Below are 19406 nucleotides of genomic sequence, written 5' to 3'. Positions count from 1 at the left end.
TCTGCAGTACCTTGTTGACAATCTTGAACGGAGGGAATGCATATAGATCTAGATGTGACCAATCTAGTAGAAAGGCATCTATATGAACTGCTGCTGGGTCCGGGATTGGTGAGCAAAATATTGGGAGCCTCTTGGTCATCGAGGTTGCGAAGAGATCTATGGTTGGTTGGCCCCAGGTGGCCCAAAGTCTCTAGCATACATCCTTGTGGAGGGTCCATTCTGTTGGAATTATTTGCCCCTTCCGACTGAGACAATCTGCCATGACATTCAAGTTGCCTTGGATGAACCTCGTTACTAGTGAAATGTCTAGACCTTTGGATCAGGTGAGGAGGTCCCTTGCAATCTCGTACAATGTCAGAGAGTAGGTCCCTCCTTGCTTGGAGATGTACTCCAAAGCCGTGGTGTTGTCCGCGTTCACCTCCACCACTTTGCCTCGAAGGAGAGACCTGAAGCTTTTCCAGGTCAGACTTACTGCCAGTAGCTCCTTGCAGTTGAAATGCATTGTCCTTTGACTCGAGTTCCATAATCCCGAGCATTCCCGACCGTCTAATGTCGCACCCCAGCCTACGTCCGATGCGTCCGAGAAGAGAACGTGGTTGGGAGTCTGAACAGTCAGGGGAAGACCCTCTCTAAGGTTGATATAGTCCTTTCACCAAGTCAGACAAGACTTTATCTTTCCGGAAACCGGGATCGAGACCGCTTCTAGCGTCTTGTCCTTTTTCCAGTGAAAAGCTAGATGGTATAGAAGAGGACGGAGGTGTAGTCTTCCTAGTGACACAAATTGATCCACGGATGACAGTGTCCCTACCAGACTCATCCACAGCCTGACTGGGCAGCGTTCCTTCTTCAGCATCTTCTGGATGGATAGCAGGACTGGGGGCTGATCGTCTTGTTCAGCAACGTCCTCATCAGAGGGTTCCTCATCCGAAACTGATGAGGAAACGGCAACGGAGTGGGCAACGTCTGACTCGCTGAATCCGGTCGCACTGGTGGATGCGTGACGGAGCCGGACGCAATATCATGGAACTGCTGCACAGTCTGTGAACTGTCAACAACCATGGGAGCGCGAGGAAGTACAGCGTCAACCCGAAACTGTCTAGACTGTTTGGGTTGTGCAGTCAACACCCTACCGGGTTGCTGAGGTTGACGCACTGCGTCACAACAAGTCACCTCTGCTGGTTGTTGAACTTCCTGAATGTCAACAACCACCTCCGAGCGTCGCTTAACGTCAACGTGCGACTGGCAACCCACACTGGGTCGCATCGGTGGAGGAACCACCTTAACTGGCAGACGCGAGTAGGTTACCTCAGTGTCAACAGGGCGCACAACCGACCGGTTGGAAGGTAGTTGGCCAGAAGGAGGAACCACCTCAACTGGCAGACGCGAGTAGGTAACCTCAGCGTCAACAGGGCGCACAACCAACCGGTTGGAAGGTTGTTGGCCAGAAGGTTCTTCTCCGCATTTAAGTCCTCTATCAAGGACGCAAGCTTGGACTGCATGTCTTGCAGCAAAGCCCTTTAGGGTCTACGGGAGCAGGTGTGGCAACAGACGGGGTTAGCGACTGAGGCGGAACCATTTACCATCCCTGAAAGCCTTGTTATGTGTGACATAATAGTACAGCAAAACTTCAAAGGCTCACAAAAGTTGAGAAGTTGACCTGTAAACAACTTGGAGCGTCTCCTGGCTAGGCGCCAGGGCGAGTCTACCAGAATTGAGAAGTCTATCTGGGCAGAGGCATGAACTCCCAAGCCGAGAACTTCTCTCGTGTCCTATCAGACTCTCGCTCTATAAGCCAGTTTAAAAGAAGGGAAATCAAAGGCTGAATCCCTAAAACTCCTCCTGGTGCAAAAACCAGTCGCCTAGCCAACGTAACGCTCTCCAGGAGAGCGAGAGAGCACTAGCTTAACAACAACGGCTTCGAAGTAGCTAGGCCTAGTGTAAGTTCTGACGTGAGGCGAACGAGGAGCAGCAGTTACAAGATCCGGACGAAGATCCTTAAAAAATCATCATGATTTAATTAAAGTCCATAGGAGGCTAAGCAGCTTAAGGCTCCTCTCCAAATGACAGAGTCCTCAAAGGAATATCAGTAGGAGGGAGAACAGCACTTTCTCATCTACAGGAACCTAGTCCGAGAAAAGCTAGGTTATCTCAGTGAGGGACTCACTGGTGCATTAGCAGCAGACCAGAAGGCAACGTTATGTAACTGCTTGACAGTCTGTGAACTGTCAAAAACTGAACTGTCAACCACAACAGGTGCGTGAGGACATACAGCACTGGTGCATTAGCAGCAGACCAGAGGGCAACGTTATGTAACTGCTTGGCAGTCTGTGAACTGTCAAAAACTGAACTGTCAACCACAACAGGTGCGTGAGGACATACAGCACTGGTGCATAAGTAGCAGACCAGAAGGCAACGTTATGTAACTGCTTGACAGTCTGTGAGCTGGCAACAACCAAAGCTGTGTGGGGAAGCCTCAACTCCTGACTGACTAGTCTGCTGCGGGCGAGTGGCGGTAACCACAGTGGGTTGCGGAGGCTGACGCACCGTGTCAAAACACGGCAGCTTAACTCCACCCTCCTGTTGTTGTGGTAGCACACGCACGTCAACGGAGGGTTCCGTGCGTCTGTGAACGTCAGCATGCGTCTGGCAGGGTCGACTGCGCATGGGTGGAGGAGCTCTCACAGCTGGAGTGTGGGAGCAGGCAGCCACAGCGTCTGCTGGGCGCACAACCGTGGTAGGTTGTAGGCTAACGGGTGCAGCGTCAACCTTCTCCGCACGATACTCCTGCAAAAAAGATGCTAACTGTGTCTGCATAGACTGTAGCAAAGACCACTTAGGGTCTACAGCAGCAGGTGCGGCAACAGACGGTGTTACTGCCTGTTGCGGTACCGCTTTACCTCTCTTAGGAGGTGTGCAGTCATCGGAAGACTGCAGCGAGTCCGAACTGACCCAGTGGCTACACCTGGGCCGTTGGACTTGCGCGGAAGGGACCGACTTGGACTTAATAAGCTGCGAGACCTTGGTCCAAGGTTTCTTACGAGAAACCTCTTCCGCAGACGAGAAGTAAATGGGCTCTCTCGTCTTTGTGTGGGTGGGGCGATCTTGGGTAGATACGCCCGAAACCACGGAGGGAAAAACGTATGTTCGTTGATCAAGGCCTGACGAACCCATAAGTCGTTCGACATTACTTCTCCCCTGGGCTTGGGAGCTTGCAAGAGGTCCCGGACTAGGTGAACGACAGGCACGAACAGACGAACCCTCGGACGCAACACTGTAACACTTTGCGCATATCACTTTATCACTTTGATTTTCTGTTTTGCACTTATTTCACTGAAATCAAAACTTTTACTGATTTCTACCTGAAACACGCAATCCTACCCTTCAAAAGGTAGTAATTGCGAAAACAGTCGTATAATGCAACAGAAAACATACAGTGAACCCTCGTTTATCGCGGTAGATAGGTTCCAGACGCGGGCGCGATAGGTGAAAATCCGCGAAGTAGTGACAGCATATTTACCTATTTATTTAACATGTATATTCGGACTTTTAAAACCTTCCCTTGTACGTAGTACTGTTAACAAACCACCCTTTACACCCTGTAATGTACAGAACACTTAATGCATGTACTACAGCACCCTAAACTAAAACAGGCACAAATATTAAAGGCGATTTTATATCATGTGTTTCCTAAACACCTAAAAAGCACGATAAAAAATGGCAACCAATGTTTTGTTTACGTTCATCTCTGATCATAATGAAGAAACAAACTCATTTAGTGTACACATATATGTACGTATGGTTAGTTTTTGCATCGATTATATTGATTATACAGTACTGTATGTTGATTTTTTTATTACCAATGTTTTAGTTTACGTATTTTTCTTAGGACTTCCAAATGAAATCTTTTTCTTTATGTCGCCGCCTGAAACGACGGCGTGTACGCTCAGTAAACAACCACGCTCAGAACAAACAAGGCATTTAACACGCATGATGATAGTGATAAATAATGATACAGTACATACAGTATTTACAGTACAAAGCATTTACAAAATATGTTACCTTACAAATATAAATTATACAGTACTTGTACGTAGCAAAGCAGGAAAACAATTTGAGAGAGAGAGAGAGAGAGAGAGAGAGAGAGAGAGAGAGAGAGAGAGAGAGAGAGAGAGAGAGATTGTTTTACGTACGTAAATGTAAATTTTAAACAAAAAAAATATGATAGGTTACAACATGTAGACTTTTAAAACCTTCCCTTTAACTTAATGCATACAGTACGTACAGTACTAAACTATAAAACAGGTTAAAGTAAAAAATAAAGATTGTTACTGTACTCACCACGAAAGAAGTTCCAGAAAAACTTGAATGACGATGGCGATGAATTTGCTGCACAGTAGAAATGATGATGATGAAGCTGATGATGTGTTCTACTGTGCAGTCAATGATAGTATTTTACGTCTCTTCAGACGGAGGTGTCTTTTCCTGGGACACCTCTTCAACTTCTTCAATTTCTTCCGAAGGCGTACTAGCAGGAGGAACTGGCTCTTTTTTGCGAGGCTGAAAAAACATTGTGATCGGAAGTTGTTGACGCTGCTTCTTTTTTCGATCCAAGAGCATCCTGTAGGGAGTCGTGATGTCATCGACCTTGTTGCAGAATTGCATCGAGCGAACCATATCCTCGTCCCACTCTTGCAACATTTCTTTCGCCTCCTTCATATGGTTGCAGAACTTGGCGAGCCGTTCTAATGTTAAGCCCGTTTCTTCTACATTTTCTTGGGTCTCTTCCTGGGTACCCTCACTCTCTTCCTCACTTGCCGATTTCGTCAGGTCTTCGAGGTCTGCGTCAGTTAGGGGCTGGGAATGGCAGTCCAACAACTCGTCGACGTCTTCAGTCGTCATGTCGCCAAACCCGTCACCCCCAATTATGGCAGCCAACTGCACAGATTTCCGTATTGCAGAGTGTTGGATTTCCGACGGAGTAAATCCCTTGTCGTCGTAAACAATATCGGGCCACAGCTTCTTCCAGCTCGCATTTACGGTTGCAGGTTTCATCTCTTGAAGTGCCTTTTGAATATTCTGCAGGCACGTGGCTATGGTGTACTGCCGCCAGTACGCCTTCAAGTTGAAGTCTTCATCCTCGTCATCTTGGGCAGCATCCACACACGCAACGAGGTCCGCCAAGGTATTCTTCGTGTAGAGGGCCTTGAACGCCCTGATAACCCCCTGGTCCATTGGTTGAATTAATGACGTGGTGTTGGGTGGCAGGAACTCAACCTGAACGCCCTCACGCGACAGGTCAGTTGCGTGTCCACCAGCGTTATCCATAAGGAGAAGGATCTTGAATGGCAAGCCCTTCTCTAAGAGATATTCATGGACTTGCGGGATGAAACACTGGTGGAACCAGTTGGAGGTCAGCATCTTCGTAATCCATGCTTTTTGATTATGCATCCAGTACACGGGAAGGAGATTCTTATTTTTGTTTTTCAAAGCGCGAGGATTTTTCGACTTATAAATAAGCCCCGGCTTTAACAAAAATCCAGCAGCATTGCCACACATCACGAGGGTAACGCGATCCTTGAATGCCTTAAAGCCAGAGGCTTTGGCTTCCTCTTTGAACAGGAAAGTTCGCGACGGCATTCTCTTCCAAAACAAGCCGGTTTCATCCATATTAAACACTTGTTCCGGCTTGTATCCACCTTCAGCGATAATGTTCTTGAAAGTCTGGTTCACGTAAGTTTCAGCAGCGGCAGTGTCAGCGGAAGCAGACTCCCCATGCAGGGAAACGCTTTTCAGGGCGAAGCGTTTCTGAAACTTCGCGAACCATCCTTTGCTGGCGGAAAAACGTTGTTTCTGACGCTGGGAATCAGTGGAGGTCCCTGGTTGAGGATCATCTACATCATCATCTTCTTCAGCATGGTCGCCATCGTCGTCATGAGGTTCCTTTGCCGCAAAATTCTCATACAAGCTCAAAGCCTTTGTTCGGATGGTGTTCGTATCCAACGCTATGTTCTTCTTCCGACAGTCGGCAATCCACACAGCTAAAGCACCTTCCATGCGTACGATCGTTTTATTACGCGTTGTAACGACTCGCTTCGCTGATCTGCTAAAGGTGATTGCAGCAGTCTTTCTAATGTTCGCCTCGTCCTTCCTGATGTAGCGAACGGTGGATTCGTTGATGCCAAAATGGCGGCCGGCGGCCGCGTAACTTCTACCATCTTTTAACATGTCGAGAAGCGTAACCTTCTCAGCTATCGTCATCATTCTTCGGTGGCGTTTAGGCTCACTACCAGCCTTACTAGAAGCAGAACGCTTGGGAGCCATTGTAACAGAAAGTTCAACAAAAAGTTCAACTTAAAACAGTCGCACACAGCACAGATTCAACTTCACAAACTTAAGAACGTCTACTCAGCAATACGCGGAAAGAGAAAGTGAACGATGCAGTCCCGCGAGAACTTTGATGCTGCGGGTAGAAGATGCGGGCAAAACACCAATCACAGGCTAGATAACAAAACTTGAGTTTTGATTCGTCATCTATCAGCGCTTGAACCAATCACAACCCGTCTTATACAGTACTATGGTGCATTGGTTACTCATAGAAGATGTCCCGCGCACACTGAACGTACGTAGATTAAGTACAATACCGTAATAATAATAAATAATGATAATAATACTGTACAGTAATAATAATAATAATAATGATTAATAATAATAACAATAATAATTTTATTAACAACAACAACAATAATAATAATAATAACAATAATAATAAAAATTTACGTACGTACGCTATTTTACGCCTCTCTCTCTCTCTCTCTCTCTCTCTCTCTCTCTCTCGTACGCTTACAGTACTTATTCGAAATGTGATTTTTGCAACAAAGAATATTATTGGATGCAGTACTGTACTACGTACGTATACATACAAAAGATTCATGGAAAAGAAGCACATCCATTACAGTACACACCATTCTAATATGGTATGACTGCATCTGATTTGCGTTTCATGTTCGATTTAATTTTACTACGTACTGAATTATCGTATGATCACATTCTCTTTTCGTGTTTTATTTCTTTCTGTGCTGAATTATATATCATATGTAATGCAATGAACAATCAGTAAGAGCAGATATTACTATAATTACAGTATTAATGGAATTACAGGTAACAAAATATCGTATTTGGTTATCTTCAGATTTCGCGGTATTTTCGAATTTTCCGGAAAATCCGCGATATGTATATATATATGGGTTATGGGAAAACCCCGCGAAGTGGTGAATCCGCGATTGTCGAACCGCGAAGTAGCGAGGGTTCACTGTATATATAAAGATAAAGAATTCAGTGGCTGGGAAAGAGACTAAACACTAGTTCAAATAAACTACGTTTACAATCTCTCACCGCACATAGCCTGGGAACAAGAATAAAACCCTAGAAACGTTTTACCTTCTTCCCCTACAGCGACTAGGGAGGAGAGTAAAACGAGAACAACGTTACCCGCTTGAACGAAACGGTTTTTCTCCTCTCTCTCCCTCCGTCTCTATCTCTCTCTTTCTCTCTAGATTTCGCACCTGAGAGAAGAGCCCAATTATATATCGTCAAAACATGTTATTTGCTAAAGGAAAAAACTGAAAGGTTTTCCAAAAGTTCCTTTAATTTAGAATTTAAACCATTTAAGCTAAGAAAGAATGAACGAAACGCCAGAATCGGTTTACTCTTACTGCAAAGTGAAACCGTGATACACTCTCTCTCTATCGTAACGATAGAGCGCATGTTGAACGTCCTGAACGTCAACAACTGCGTAGACTAAAAAACTAAACGTTAGTTCATCTTTGAAAACAGTACGAGACTATCAAAGAAATTCTTTCATAAAACATTAAATTTAAAAAGTTTTAAATTCTTTAAAGGTTAAATACGATATAACGGGCTCAACGTTGATTAACTTCGGTTCCAAGTTAGGACCGCCTACTATCAGGAAAGGTCGCATATAAACAAAACATAAAAATTTATTTTTTATGTTTATAACAAAAGGAAAGTTAATCGAAGAGGCCTAATAAAGGCGGAGAGATATAAAATATATAGATCTATAACGTGTTAAGCAAAATTACTAAAAACCTAAACACACTTCCGTCTAAGGGAAGGGTCGGCCATTTAAAAGTGAAAGAGAGTCCATACTCTCTTTGTCACCATAATTAAATCTATCCAAAACGAGTTCAAGTTTTGAAATGAAGATAAAACCCCTGCATAGCGAAAGCTCAAAACTGGAATAGTGTACTTCACCAAATAGTTGTGAAAACAAATCCAGTTAGTAACAGCGTATTTAGTAGGTCTTGCCAGTGGCACGACAGAGAGAAAATTGGTTCTGTGTTGACATCGAGTACTTGAGTACCTACTTGACAGATGGCGCTGTTGATGTACACCCCCACCTGTATAGCGATCGCTGGCGTATTCCGCCCGTAGGTTTTTCTGTCGGGCAGCAGAGCTGACAGCTATATGATCATCGGGTAAGTTTAATATTGAAAAATATAATAGTGTAGATCCTGTTGTCCCTTTGAATGAGAATCTAGTCAACATAATTGATAGGCGTATCCCTTCTCATGTGCTAAGGTACCGAGTGAAGGACAAACCGTGGTTCAGTGATGATTGTAGACGTGCTTATTTGGAGAAGCAGGAGGCCTATCACCTTTGGAAGGGTAACAGATCAGATTTGACCTGGAACTACTATACTCAGCTTCGAGCTTTTGCTCAGAGAGTTTATGCCTCAACTGAAAAGGAGTACAATTTAACCATAAAAGAAACACTTTCTGGTACAACTCAGGAACATAAATGGTGGTCTACCCTTACATCTGCACTCTTTGGTGTAGATGCAACAGTTCCACCTTTACTTAAACCAGATGGCTCAGTCTCTCACTGTCCAAAGGAAAAGGCAACCCTTTTGGCTGATGTTTTTGACAGTAAACAGAGTAATGAAAAACTTGAACTTCCTCATTCCTGTTTTCCTGAGGCTAAACTAACTAGTTTAGCTTTTCGATCTTGTGAGATTAAAGCTCTGTTGATGGACCTTGATGCTTATGGAGGTGTAGACCCAAATGGTATTTTTCCTTTGTTTTTTTATAAAGACTGCAGATTTCTTAGCTCCAAAGTTATCTGTTATTTTGTGCAAGTTAGCAAGAAGAGGAGCTTTTAGCACTTGTTGGAGAATTGGTAATGTTACTCCTCTATGTAAATGTGTTTGTGGTAGCTCAAGTCCCACTGATTACCGCCCAATTTCCATAACTCCCATATTATCTAAAGTTTTTGAACGTCTTCTGGCAAAACGTCTTAATAGGTTTGCTGAAGGTAATCATCTACTCCCTAGTTTGCAATTTGGTTTTCGTAAAGGCCTTGGAGCATGTGATGCCCTTCTTACAATCTCCAATGCTGTACAGAAATCCCTTGATTGTGGTCGGGAAGTTCGTATGATTGGCCTTGATTTTAGCGCTGCCTTTGACCGTGTTAATCATGAGGCCCTTGTTTTCAAACTGAAACAGTTGGGAGTGGGTGGGTCGTTTCTTAGCATTATCATTGATTTTTTAAGTAATAGATCTCAAAGAGTTGCTGTTGATGGACACCATAGTGATTATAGGAATGTGATATCCGGTGTTCCACAGGGTAGTGTTCTTGGCCCATTACTTTTCATACTATATACACATGACATGTGGTTTGGCCTAGAAAACAAGCTTGTTGCATATGTAGATGATGCTACTCTCTTTGCATCAATTCCATCCCCTGAATGTAGATCTGGGGTTGGTGAATCCCTTAATAGAGATTTAGCTAAAATTAGTGCATGGTGCAAATTATGGGGTATGAAGTTGAATCCTAACAAAACTCAAAGTATGATTGTAAGTAGGTCAAGGACGGTGGCTCCTCAACATCCGGATCTCAGTATTGATAATGTTTCTTTAAATTTGTATGACTCTTTCAAAATTTTAGGTGTGATTCTCGACAGCAAATTTACTTTTGAGAAACATATAAGGTCTGTGTCTTCTTCAATTGCACAAAAAATAGGCTTATTGAGAAAGTCTTTCAAGATTTTCGGTGATCAATCTATTCTGAAGAAGTGTTTTAATTCTTTCATTCTACCTTGTTTTGAGTATTGTTCTCCTGTCTGGTCTTCAGCTGCTGATTCTTATCTTAATTTGTTGGACAGAAACTTACGGTCTATTAAATTTCTTATTCCTGATCTAGATATTAATCTCTGGCACCGTCGTTCAATTAGTTCATTATGCATGTTGCATAAGATTTTTCATAACTCTGACCATCCTTTACATTCAGATCTCCCTGGACAATTCTATCCTGTTCGTAATACTAGGCAGGCAGTTAATTCTAATAGCCAGGCCTTCTCCATCTTGAGGCTCAATACTACGCAGTACTCTAGAAGTTTTATTCCAGCTGTTACCAAGTTGTGGAATGATCTTCCTAATCGGGTAGTTGAATCAGTAGAACTTCAAAAGTTCAAAGTTGGAGCAAATGTTTTTATGTTGACCAGGCAGACATGAGTCTTTTTATAGTTTATTTATGACATATTTGTTTTTGATGTTGTTAATAGTTTATATGTGACATGTCTGTTTTGACGTTACTTTTTTTAGAATGATTTATTGTTAATTTGTTCTCTTCATTTATCTATTTCCTTATTTCCTTTCCTCACTGGGCTATTTTTCCCTGTTGGAGCCCCTGGGCTTATAGCATCTTGCTTTTCCAACTAGGGTTGTAGCTTGGATAGTAATAATAATAATAATAAGATAAACATTTGGTGTGATTCTCTGGGAATATCACTGTAGTCATATATACCCTTGGGAAGCTACTAAAGGAACCTTCATCAGGACGTCATGGCTTGAGCCCAAAAACGTAGGTTCCTCCAAACCACTGCTTATCCCATTTGTGACGAGATGTTGGTCTAGATATTTTAGTACTCCTTGCGTGAAAAAAGCTCTCTTTACCTCCTATCATTTCCACTGTTTGCCGTGGTTTGACAGGTATGAAACAAGTTTAGGAATATATGTGAACAGCAAGATGACACTAATAGCTCCATTCTGGCCACAAAGGGAATGGTTCACAGATCAGTGGCATCTGTTGTCAAAGGCTGATCTGCATTTGCTGTGAATCCTTTTTTCTTAGTGGTTTTATATGACTATGAATACTATTGCTTTCATGTCTTTTCTGTCAAGCCTAAGACACACAAATGAATTTCTTTTAGTTATTTGAAAATACTGGACCCAGGTGTATATTCATTGGTTTTTTATTTTTCTAGTACAGTACCTCTATTGTTGTGAGAGCAGGCTGTATTGCATATGTTTGTATTCTCATAAGAACCAAACTAATCCATTACAATATAAGGTTTCTTTGTAGCTAACAAAAATCGTTAAAGTGATTTCTAGGGCTACTAGCAATTATTCAATCATTACTCATGAGCTGTGACTTCATACTTCAGTTTAATTTCTCTGCCCATTTTACACACTAATTTTCGTCTTCCTTTGTGAAATCGAAGGCAAGAAAAATATTTGTACTTCACTACATTTGTTTACTTTAATTGTTATTTTTCAAAATCTTTACTAATCATAAAAGAATTTTAAAATTAAAAATTTTTTTTTTATTTCAGAACTGGAACAAGTAATAACAGTGGAGACTTATTTGACAAGGGCATGACATCTCTGAAAAAGTTATTGCCTCTATTTGACACAGGATGGGGCTCACTTTATGATTTGCGCCATTTCACAACTCACGTCGCTCCAAACAGAGCACGCTGGGATTACCATACTACTCACATAACACAATTGCTACTTTTGGCATCAATAGATTCTGATCCTGTTATTTCTTCAACTGCTCAAAGATGGAAGGATTATATGGTTGGGCATAGAGCTTCACATAACTAAACAGATGCCACTGTGGTAAAAAAAATGAAATAGGTTGTGCTATTTCAATACTATGACTGTCAAAATCCCCTGTATAATTTTATTAGAAATTTAAAATTGCCAGAAATAATCACTATCTGGAAAAAAAATGTCATATATTTATTCTTACTATTAAAGGTTGTGGTATTTTCATCACACTGAAGATTTATACTAAGAACTTGTTACTCTTGCATGGCACAGTGATACTAAGTACAGATAAGTATAACTGTACTTGAGAAAGTGTTAGTTTAAATCTATGTGTATAAGAATGATATTGTAATACAGTAATTGATTTAGATCTAATTTACTGTGAAGGCCTTCATTTAGAAAAAAATCTTATCCATGCTTTCTGAAGTAGGCAGTATAATTTTAACTACTTGTATTTATTAACTAAGTTATTCCAAAGGTAGTTTTCCAATCTGGTAACCTTGTATACTTTGTAGTTTATATTTTTTCATATCCTCATTGAGCATGGTTGAAGGTGCTGTTTCTTACTGCTTTAGTAGTCTCAGAACTTAAGTATGGCACCAAGACTGGTAAAGATTTGAATCTGTTGTACAGTAGTGGATAATGGAATTGATCTTGTTTCCTGAAAGACAGGTGGTTATCCGAGACTATTATAGCTACTCTGCCTTGCTATGTGATATTGTGGTATAGAGTGAATCGGGTCCACTTGTGAATACAAATCTTGTACGAGTGGGTGAGGGTTAGAAAGTTCCAAGGGGAGGAACTTCTAGCTTCAGTGTATTGTGTGCAGGAGGGAATCTCTGGGTTCTTGCTCTGCCATTAATCCTCATATGATCTTCCATTAATCTTGTGGCCACAGCTCAAATTGTAAATGAGTCTATAATTAGTCATTCATGAAGGCTTATATCTACAGATTGCTGATTAGAAATTCAGCTTTTATTTTTTGATACCACTGATACAGTATATACTTTAGCAAGTTGATTGTGACGTGTTGCCTACGTGAATTATCTGCTTTGCAAACAGAACTTTGCTTGTATTAGTGCTTCAGATGTATACAAATTCAGTTTTTTTTGGAGTTAAAAATCTCTGTTTAGAAATTGTATTTTTTATATTGCTTATTTCTTTCCTAAAGTATACTGTATGCATATATCTGTTTAATCATTTGTAATACAGTATTATTTTATAATTTTGTATTTCTTTCCAAGGAGTTATTCTGCTTCTAAAGCAAGTTCTTTATATTTGCATTGCAGTTTAATATTCCATGGGCTTCCAGTATTAGAGTAGAGGAGGAGTGTACACATTAACTGTGCATTTAGGATGCTCTTGGTTGTGGACTTGGTGTACCTGTATGTGGCAGTTTGGTAATAGGCCATTTTTTTACCATACTTTTTATCATCTTTAACCCATTGGTTTTGATTCTGTATGTATATAATCTTAAGGGCCTTGTTTTCAGAACTGTTATTAAAGAAAATTATTGGTAATTTTATGGTATCACTGAAAAATATACTCGGTAAATCATTTTCACATTTTTATTGAAGTAATAATGATTCTTAATATACTTTCCTGTGTAGTTAAGCAAAGGAAAATCAATGTCCTTTTTCACAGAAGATTTAAAGAGGTTCCTAGTTTATGGAAACTTTCAAATTAATAATCTTTATTTATACCTAATTTTTTTCCCTTTTGAAATAACTTATCCTAAATTGTGGTGTTCTTAAAGAAGTCTGTGAATGAGTTTTCTAGGAATTTGTATGACATTCCATCAATTTGACCCTAGTTAAGAGTATATCCTGAAATGCTCTTTATTCATTATTTGCAAAATTGCAATTCATATTGATATGTGATATGAAAAATTTTGTTATCAGGCATCATATTTTCTGCAAATTTTCTAGATTACACTTGAAACTTATATTTCAGGTACATGTTTCTTTTAAAAAATTCTCATAATGATACAATATGTTAGTAGGAATTTGCAAATCTATCTCATAAGAAAATGATGTTTATTTCCATCAGTTTTCCTAATTTGTAAAAATATTTTTTTAAATTTAATTTTTAATAATATATTAACTTATTGTATAAATAAAATAGAAGACGTAAGAGTAAATCCTGGGATTTCTAAATCATGCTAAAACCTATTGTCTACTTTGAGGGAACATTTTATTTTTATGTAGTACAGGTTATACATCCCTTATCCAGAATTCTTTGGACCGGAAGTGTTTCTGATTTTGGATTATTTTTTGGATTTCGGAATATCCCTATAATGACGGGCTCACATTGTTTTTTATTCTGGGAAAAATTTAGTAATATTGATCTAATTGTGATAGATTTATATTTTAAGGTGTAGACTAATTGTCGTCAAAATGTAAACAAACCGATCACTATGTAACCTTTTGTTTTCCTTTAGTAATTTAAAAATCCTTTACATTATCATCATTTTGTGATGTCCTAATATAGAGTGTAGATTAAACTAATTGTCCAATTTCCATTGATAATGTATGCAGTTAATTCGTAAACAGACTGCTGGAAATGTTAAAAAGAATGGCTAGCATCACAGGGGGGGAAAAGGGAGGCAGGGTGGGGGGGAGGGGGAATTGACAAATGGCACCTTGCTGCCAGAAAACACCAAGAATTGCTGTCCTCAGGATGTAACTTTATCTTTCTCATCCTCTTATTTTATTGTAAGGTATACAGTGGCGGCTCGTGGGTTAAATCAGTGTGGGTGCTGCTAAAAATAATTGTAGCCCTTGTTTTAAGAGTGCGTGGAAGGAAACAAACAGACCTAAGAAAATGTACTCAGGAAATAGATAGAATCTTAAAAAACAAAATCGAACCATTTTTACTTTCCATGATCTAAATTGTTGCTGTTCAAGCTGGATTCATTCAATTAAAGATTAAATAAAATTTTCTTGTTTTAATTTGAACAAAAAGATTTATTTTCTCATTGATTTCTGGATGACAGGCAACTGAGGAATGTTTTTCTCCATTGAAAGCATTGCAAGTGTTTAGTCTTCAAATTCATAGTGCTTTTAAAGTTTTTTATATTTTTCCTTGTTGAAAAGCAGTGTTCTGCCTGTACTGTAGTCATGGTAATTATCAAGAAAACCCAAAAAAAAATCATAAAAGAAACTAAAATAAATTGATAAAATAAAATAGCTGGAAATAGGATAATAATCTGATTATACATTTTATTACATTCAAGAATATTGTGCATGGTTTTCAAGCACAACACCCATTGAGTAAAAAAAATAACTACCCTCCACCAACACGCCAGCATCGGCACTGTGGGAATGACACGGCTCTCTCTCCCTCTCAGCTCATACTTGCGTGTAGCTTCTTCAACAGCCAAACACCCCCTTTTTTTTTTCGCATGAAGTAGCTATTACCGACATTAAGCTTAAGGATTATATATTGTACAACTATAAAGGAAGAATTAAAGAAAGATATCATTATATTGTATATTATCAATAATATCAAATAAAAATAGTGGTGCTGCAGTTCCACAGTACTTATCAAAAGCCACCACTGAAGATATAATTATCAAGTTAAATAGATATTAAAAAAACTGAAAAAAGGGCATAAATACTATTTTTTCTTAAATTCATCTTCGAGTTACTTTCGTATTTTCTTTCGTAATAAAGTATACATCCTTTTTCTATTATGCTCAATTAGAAATTCTATTTGTCTTCAATATAATATTCCACTAACTGTCTAGAAATAATGTACACATTGACAGTTATGGTGAATATAAAAAACGTTTATCGAAGGCAACTACACATTACCAAGACCAAACCAATGGAATAGATATTCCTCTAGCTCAGTTCCAGTTGTAAACTACTAAGTTCTACGTAGAAAAATAAAACAAAATTAAAATTAAGAAATGCTATTTGTGAAATAAAAAAGGAATTTGGGTAAACTAAAAAAAAAAAAAAAGTTAATTGAAGTCTGTGAGGAAATAGTTAAGTAAACTTAGGTCCATCAGGATTAGAAATTTGGTCTCTATAAACTACGAAAATTTGGTGATGAAAATAAGTTTGTTACAACTGATAATTTTGCAGAAATTCAGTTCTAAATAACTAAACCATGTAAATTATTGATAAGGCAATATATTAAAGTCATATTAAAATTAATTTTTAGATTTTTTCTTTTTAAGAAATGTTTAGCATTTCTTTACAATTCAAATAAATTTATAGTCTTATCATATTTTAGCAGTGATACAATCACATTTACTTTTCAGATACACAGAGAATGTTTTATAAAATGGCTTCTATTGACAAAAAAAGAGGCCATCAGGGACTAAGCCCAATGCCATGCTAGCAGGACTCGATGCGCTCAGGCTTCCTCTAAGCAAATGCTGAAAACTAAGTCCCCGAAGGGAGCTAAAATCAAAATTAGCATAAACAAAGCCAAAGAGAGGAAGATACTCAACTTTTGCAAAAGAGAGGAAGCCAATTCACAGAACTAATCAAAGTTTGTGAAAAAAGTGCCCCCAAAAATCAACTGAACTGTAGCCATCAGCTGCGTTCAAAGGAATGAGAAGCAGGAACGTATAGGGGCACTCGAAGGTGATAGGAGGTGTAGCGGCTCCTTACTTATCCTTCCCCTTTGTTTGGGGTGCAGATATCTATGGTTATCTTAGGATACGTCCCTGATTCTACACGATATCTTCGGATAGTCGTTTCCGGGGGTTGGAACCCCGTGGTACCCGACGGTAATTCTCTTGTAATATCAATCACAGAAATATTATACTGTAGAAGTTGCCAGAAGGAACTTCCATCAGGACGACATGGCTATCTCACCCAAACATAGATTTTTCCTACGTCAAAATCCCTTCTATTGACCTTCGAGGAAGACAAAAAAAAAATGTGATATCTATACACAAGAAAGGCCAGCATGTTACTATGATAAAGTGTTTACATGAGACACTGCTAAATAGAGGAAAAATTAATGTAAAGCAGTGCAAAGAAATGTGTTCAGACAAAATACTTAGCATTTATAACTAGAATAACTTAGAGAGAGAGAGAGAATATTTTTAATGATTTTCATGTTTTAGGCTATTGCCATTTTCATCTTGTTATTAGGCAACACAGTATTGGATCAGCCACTAGATATTACATCCTAATTAACTTTCTTTGAGCACAGTTGTGAATTAACTCAAAAGAAATTAATTTAGTTAGTTTAGTTATTATTGGCAATTGATGAATCATATCGAATGGTTGGAAAATTTGAGGTCTTTGCTTATGGCTAACTCTATATATTGCCAATTTTCAAGCCTAAAGGATACCATATGTCAAAAATATAGTAATTATTCAATTTCAATTTGTTCTCACAATTGTTCCCGGACTATCCATTGTACGAAATTGCTGATGGTATATCTGAAATCCTATAAATTAAAGATTATTTTCACCCTTTTACATTTATAAAAATGCAGTTAAAATGATCTTTTATACTTACCAGAACCATACAATCACTAACAAATGGAGCACCAAGCTCAAACTCCATCACATCTTCAGATCCTTTTCCTTCTATCTACTGTTTTTTCTACTTATCATTAACTTCTGGTGATCACTTTCAGAACAAAACTTCAACAATTGTCTATTTCTTTAGGTCATAGTTGTTCCGACACCAACCTCAAGTCAGACGCTTCATGTTTACGCTACTTTCAAATATTTTTCAGCAATTTAACTTTTTTTCTGTTTTAATTTAACATAAGTATTCCCTGTCTTTCTTTTCATTATTACTTATAAGCATATATCCAGGGTTTATTGTAATTTTGATTATATTTCAAACCAAAGAGCATACAAAAAGGCCATAATCAGAATAAATAAGGAGCGAAGGAGTTACTATGACAACTCCTAACAGCAAAGTGATACTATGCAGTCAACGGGTAGGTGACGTGAGTAACAGCTGTACTTAGTGGAACATTCCCAGCACTGGAATTTTTCTCTTTTTTTATTTTTGTCATCTAAAAAACCTTTGGATTTAGGAGATTTTTGGATTTTGGAATTTTGAATAAGGGATTCTCAACCTGTAGCATAAAATATACTGTAGTTATACATTATTTATTCAAGGGTTATCTTAGTCAGGTTCAGATTCATCAATGGTTTATAACAAATTTAACAATTTTTAGAAGTTTCTTAATATTAAAGTACAATAATTTTTTTATTTCATAGGGGCTTAGTACTTCCTTGCTGAATAGTAACTAAAAGTGACTAATGTAAATTCTTTGTAAATGCAGGGTAAGGACTTCTAAAATAAATTTCATCTTAAATATATAATTCTTTAATTGTGTTCTTGTTGTTATCAATCTGTTCATGTACATATGGTGCATTATTCTATTGGAATCTAACATATAAAAGCACAATACAGGTATAGTATAATTCTAGTACTGTAGTTGGACCTCATTTGTTTTTAATGTTACACAATTGCTGTTGAAGGTAATCCAGTTATATATGTTCGCAGCTCAGTGCTGAGGTATTACATTAATACATATGTTAATTACTAAATTTATTCTCAAAATTTCCTTGAGACTGTCCATTATTATGACTTATTTCTTTTCTATAAGATTAAAACGATATATAAAATACTAATTACCATGTAATTCACATCTGACACCAATTTTAGAAAATAACTGAGGTAGTTTGTACTATGTGCTGTATTTTATAATATATATGTATTCTTTGTATTAAAATTCTGTTCGTTAATTAATATTGGCCGTGGATATGATCATTAATGTAAGGGTAAAGGTTGGACTAAAACCATTTTATTGGAAATAAGATAAACTAAATTTTCTTATTTATCAATGGGGTTTTAGTCTAGTTAAATATTAGTTTGTATTTTCCATATACCTAGAAATAGTTTCTATTGTAGTACAGTGGAACCTCTACATACGAATTTAATCCGTTCCAGAACCAACTTCGGATGTAGAAAATGTTCGGTTGTCGAAACGAATTTTCCCATAAGAATACATTGAAATAGGATTAATCCGTGGTTTAGCCCAAAAACCTATGATAACTTCTTAATAAACTACTACACATAATTTTCCCATGAGAATAATGAACACTAAATTAGATAATAGACATGTAAATAAGAAGAATAGACATGTAAATAAGAAGAATTAGCAAAAAATTATAAATAAGAAACGGGTTTTTAGCGTCACTTTACCTTAGAAACTCCAGCGCAGGTGTTGTTAGTCTTGCTACGCAGAGAGGAGACGGACGGGCGGCGAGGAGGTAGAGAGGTTAACTACGATAAACGTACACTACCGTAACTTATTCTAACTTACACTAAGTGAACTTTAACATAACTTAGATTTTTTTTTTTTATAATTTATATTTTTTTTTTTACATTTTCTTTTTTTCTTTTTGATGATTGCTTGGTACAGCTTTTCAGAATGTTTCGAAAATAAGTTAGGGAAACATCATCAAACTGCGCAGCTACACGACAAACCTGCAATTTCTTTGGATGGTATTTGTCGATGAAGTCGACCACGTCTTGATATTTTCCTAACACCTCTTTTATTTG

The 19406-nt window shown here is 38.3% G+C and overlaps 1 protein-coding gene across 1 annotated transcript in view; it reads left to right on the top strand.

Moving 5' to 3' along the window:
• Window positions 1-14437, top strand: part of Hsepi (D-glucuronyl C5-epimerase) — a 241519-nt gene extending 227082 nt beyond the window's left edge. The window contains exon 13 of the mRNA XM_068392346.1: window positions 11630-14437. Within this exon, the coding sequence (XP_068248447.1) occupies window positions 11630-11903 (274 nt within the window). The 3' untranslated portion in view covers window positions 11904-14437. The remainder of the gene's footprint in view (window positions 1-11629) is intronic.
• Window positions 14438-19406: the final 4969 nt, after the last annotated feature.

The sequence above is a fragment of the Palaemon carinicauda genome, chromosome 18 (assembly GCF_036898095.1).
Source record: "Palaemon carinicauda isolate YSFRI2023 chromosome 18, ASM3689809v2, whole genome shotgun sequence".
Taxonomy (NCBI): domain Eukaryota; kingdom Metazoa; phylum Arthropoda; class Malacostraca; order Decapoda; family Palaemonidae; genus Palaemon; species Palaemon carinicauda.
Note: the sequence above shows the minus strand (reverse complement) of the source record. Positions and strands in the feature narration are given on the sequence as shown.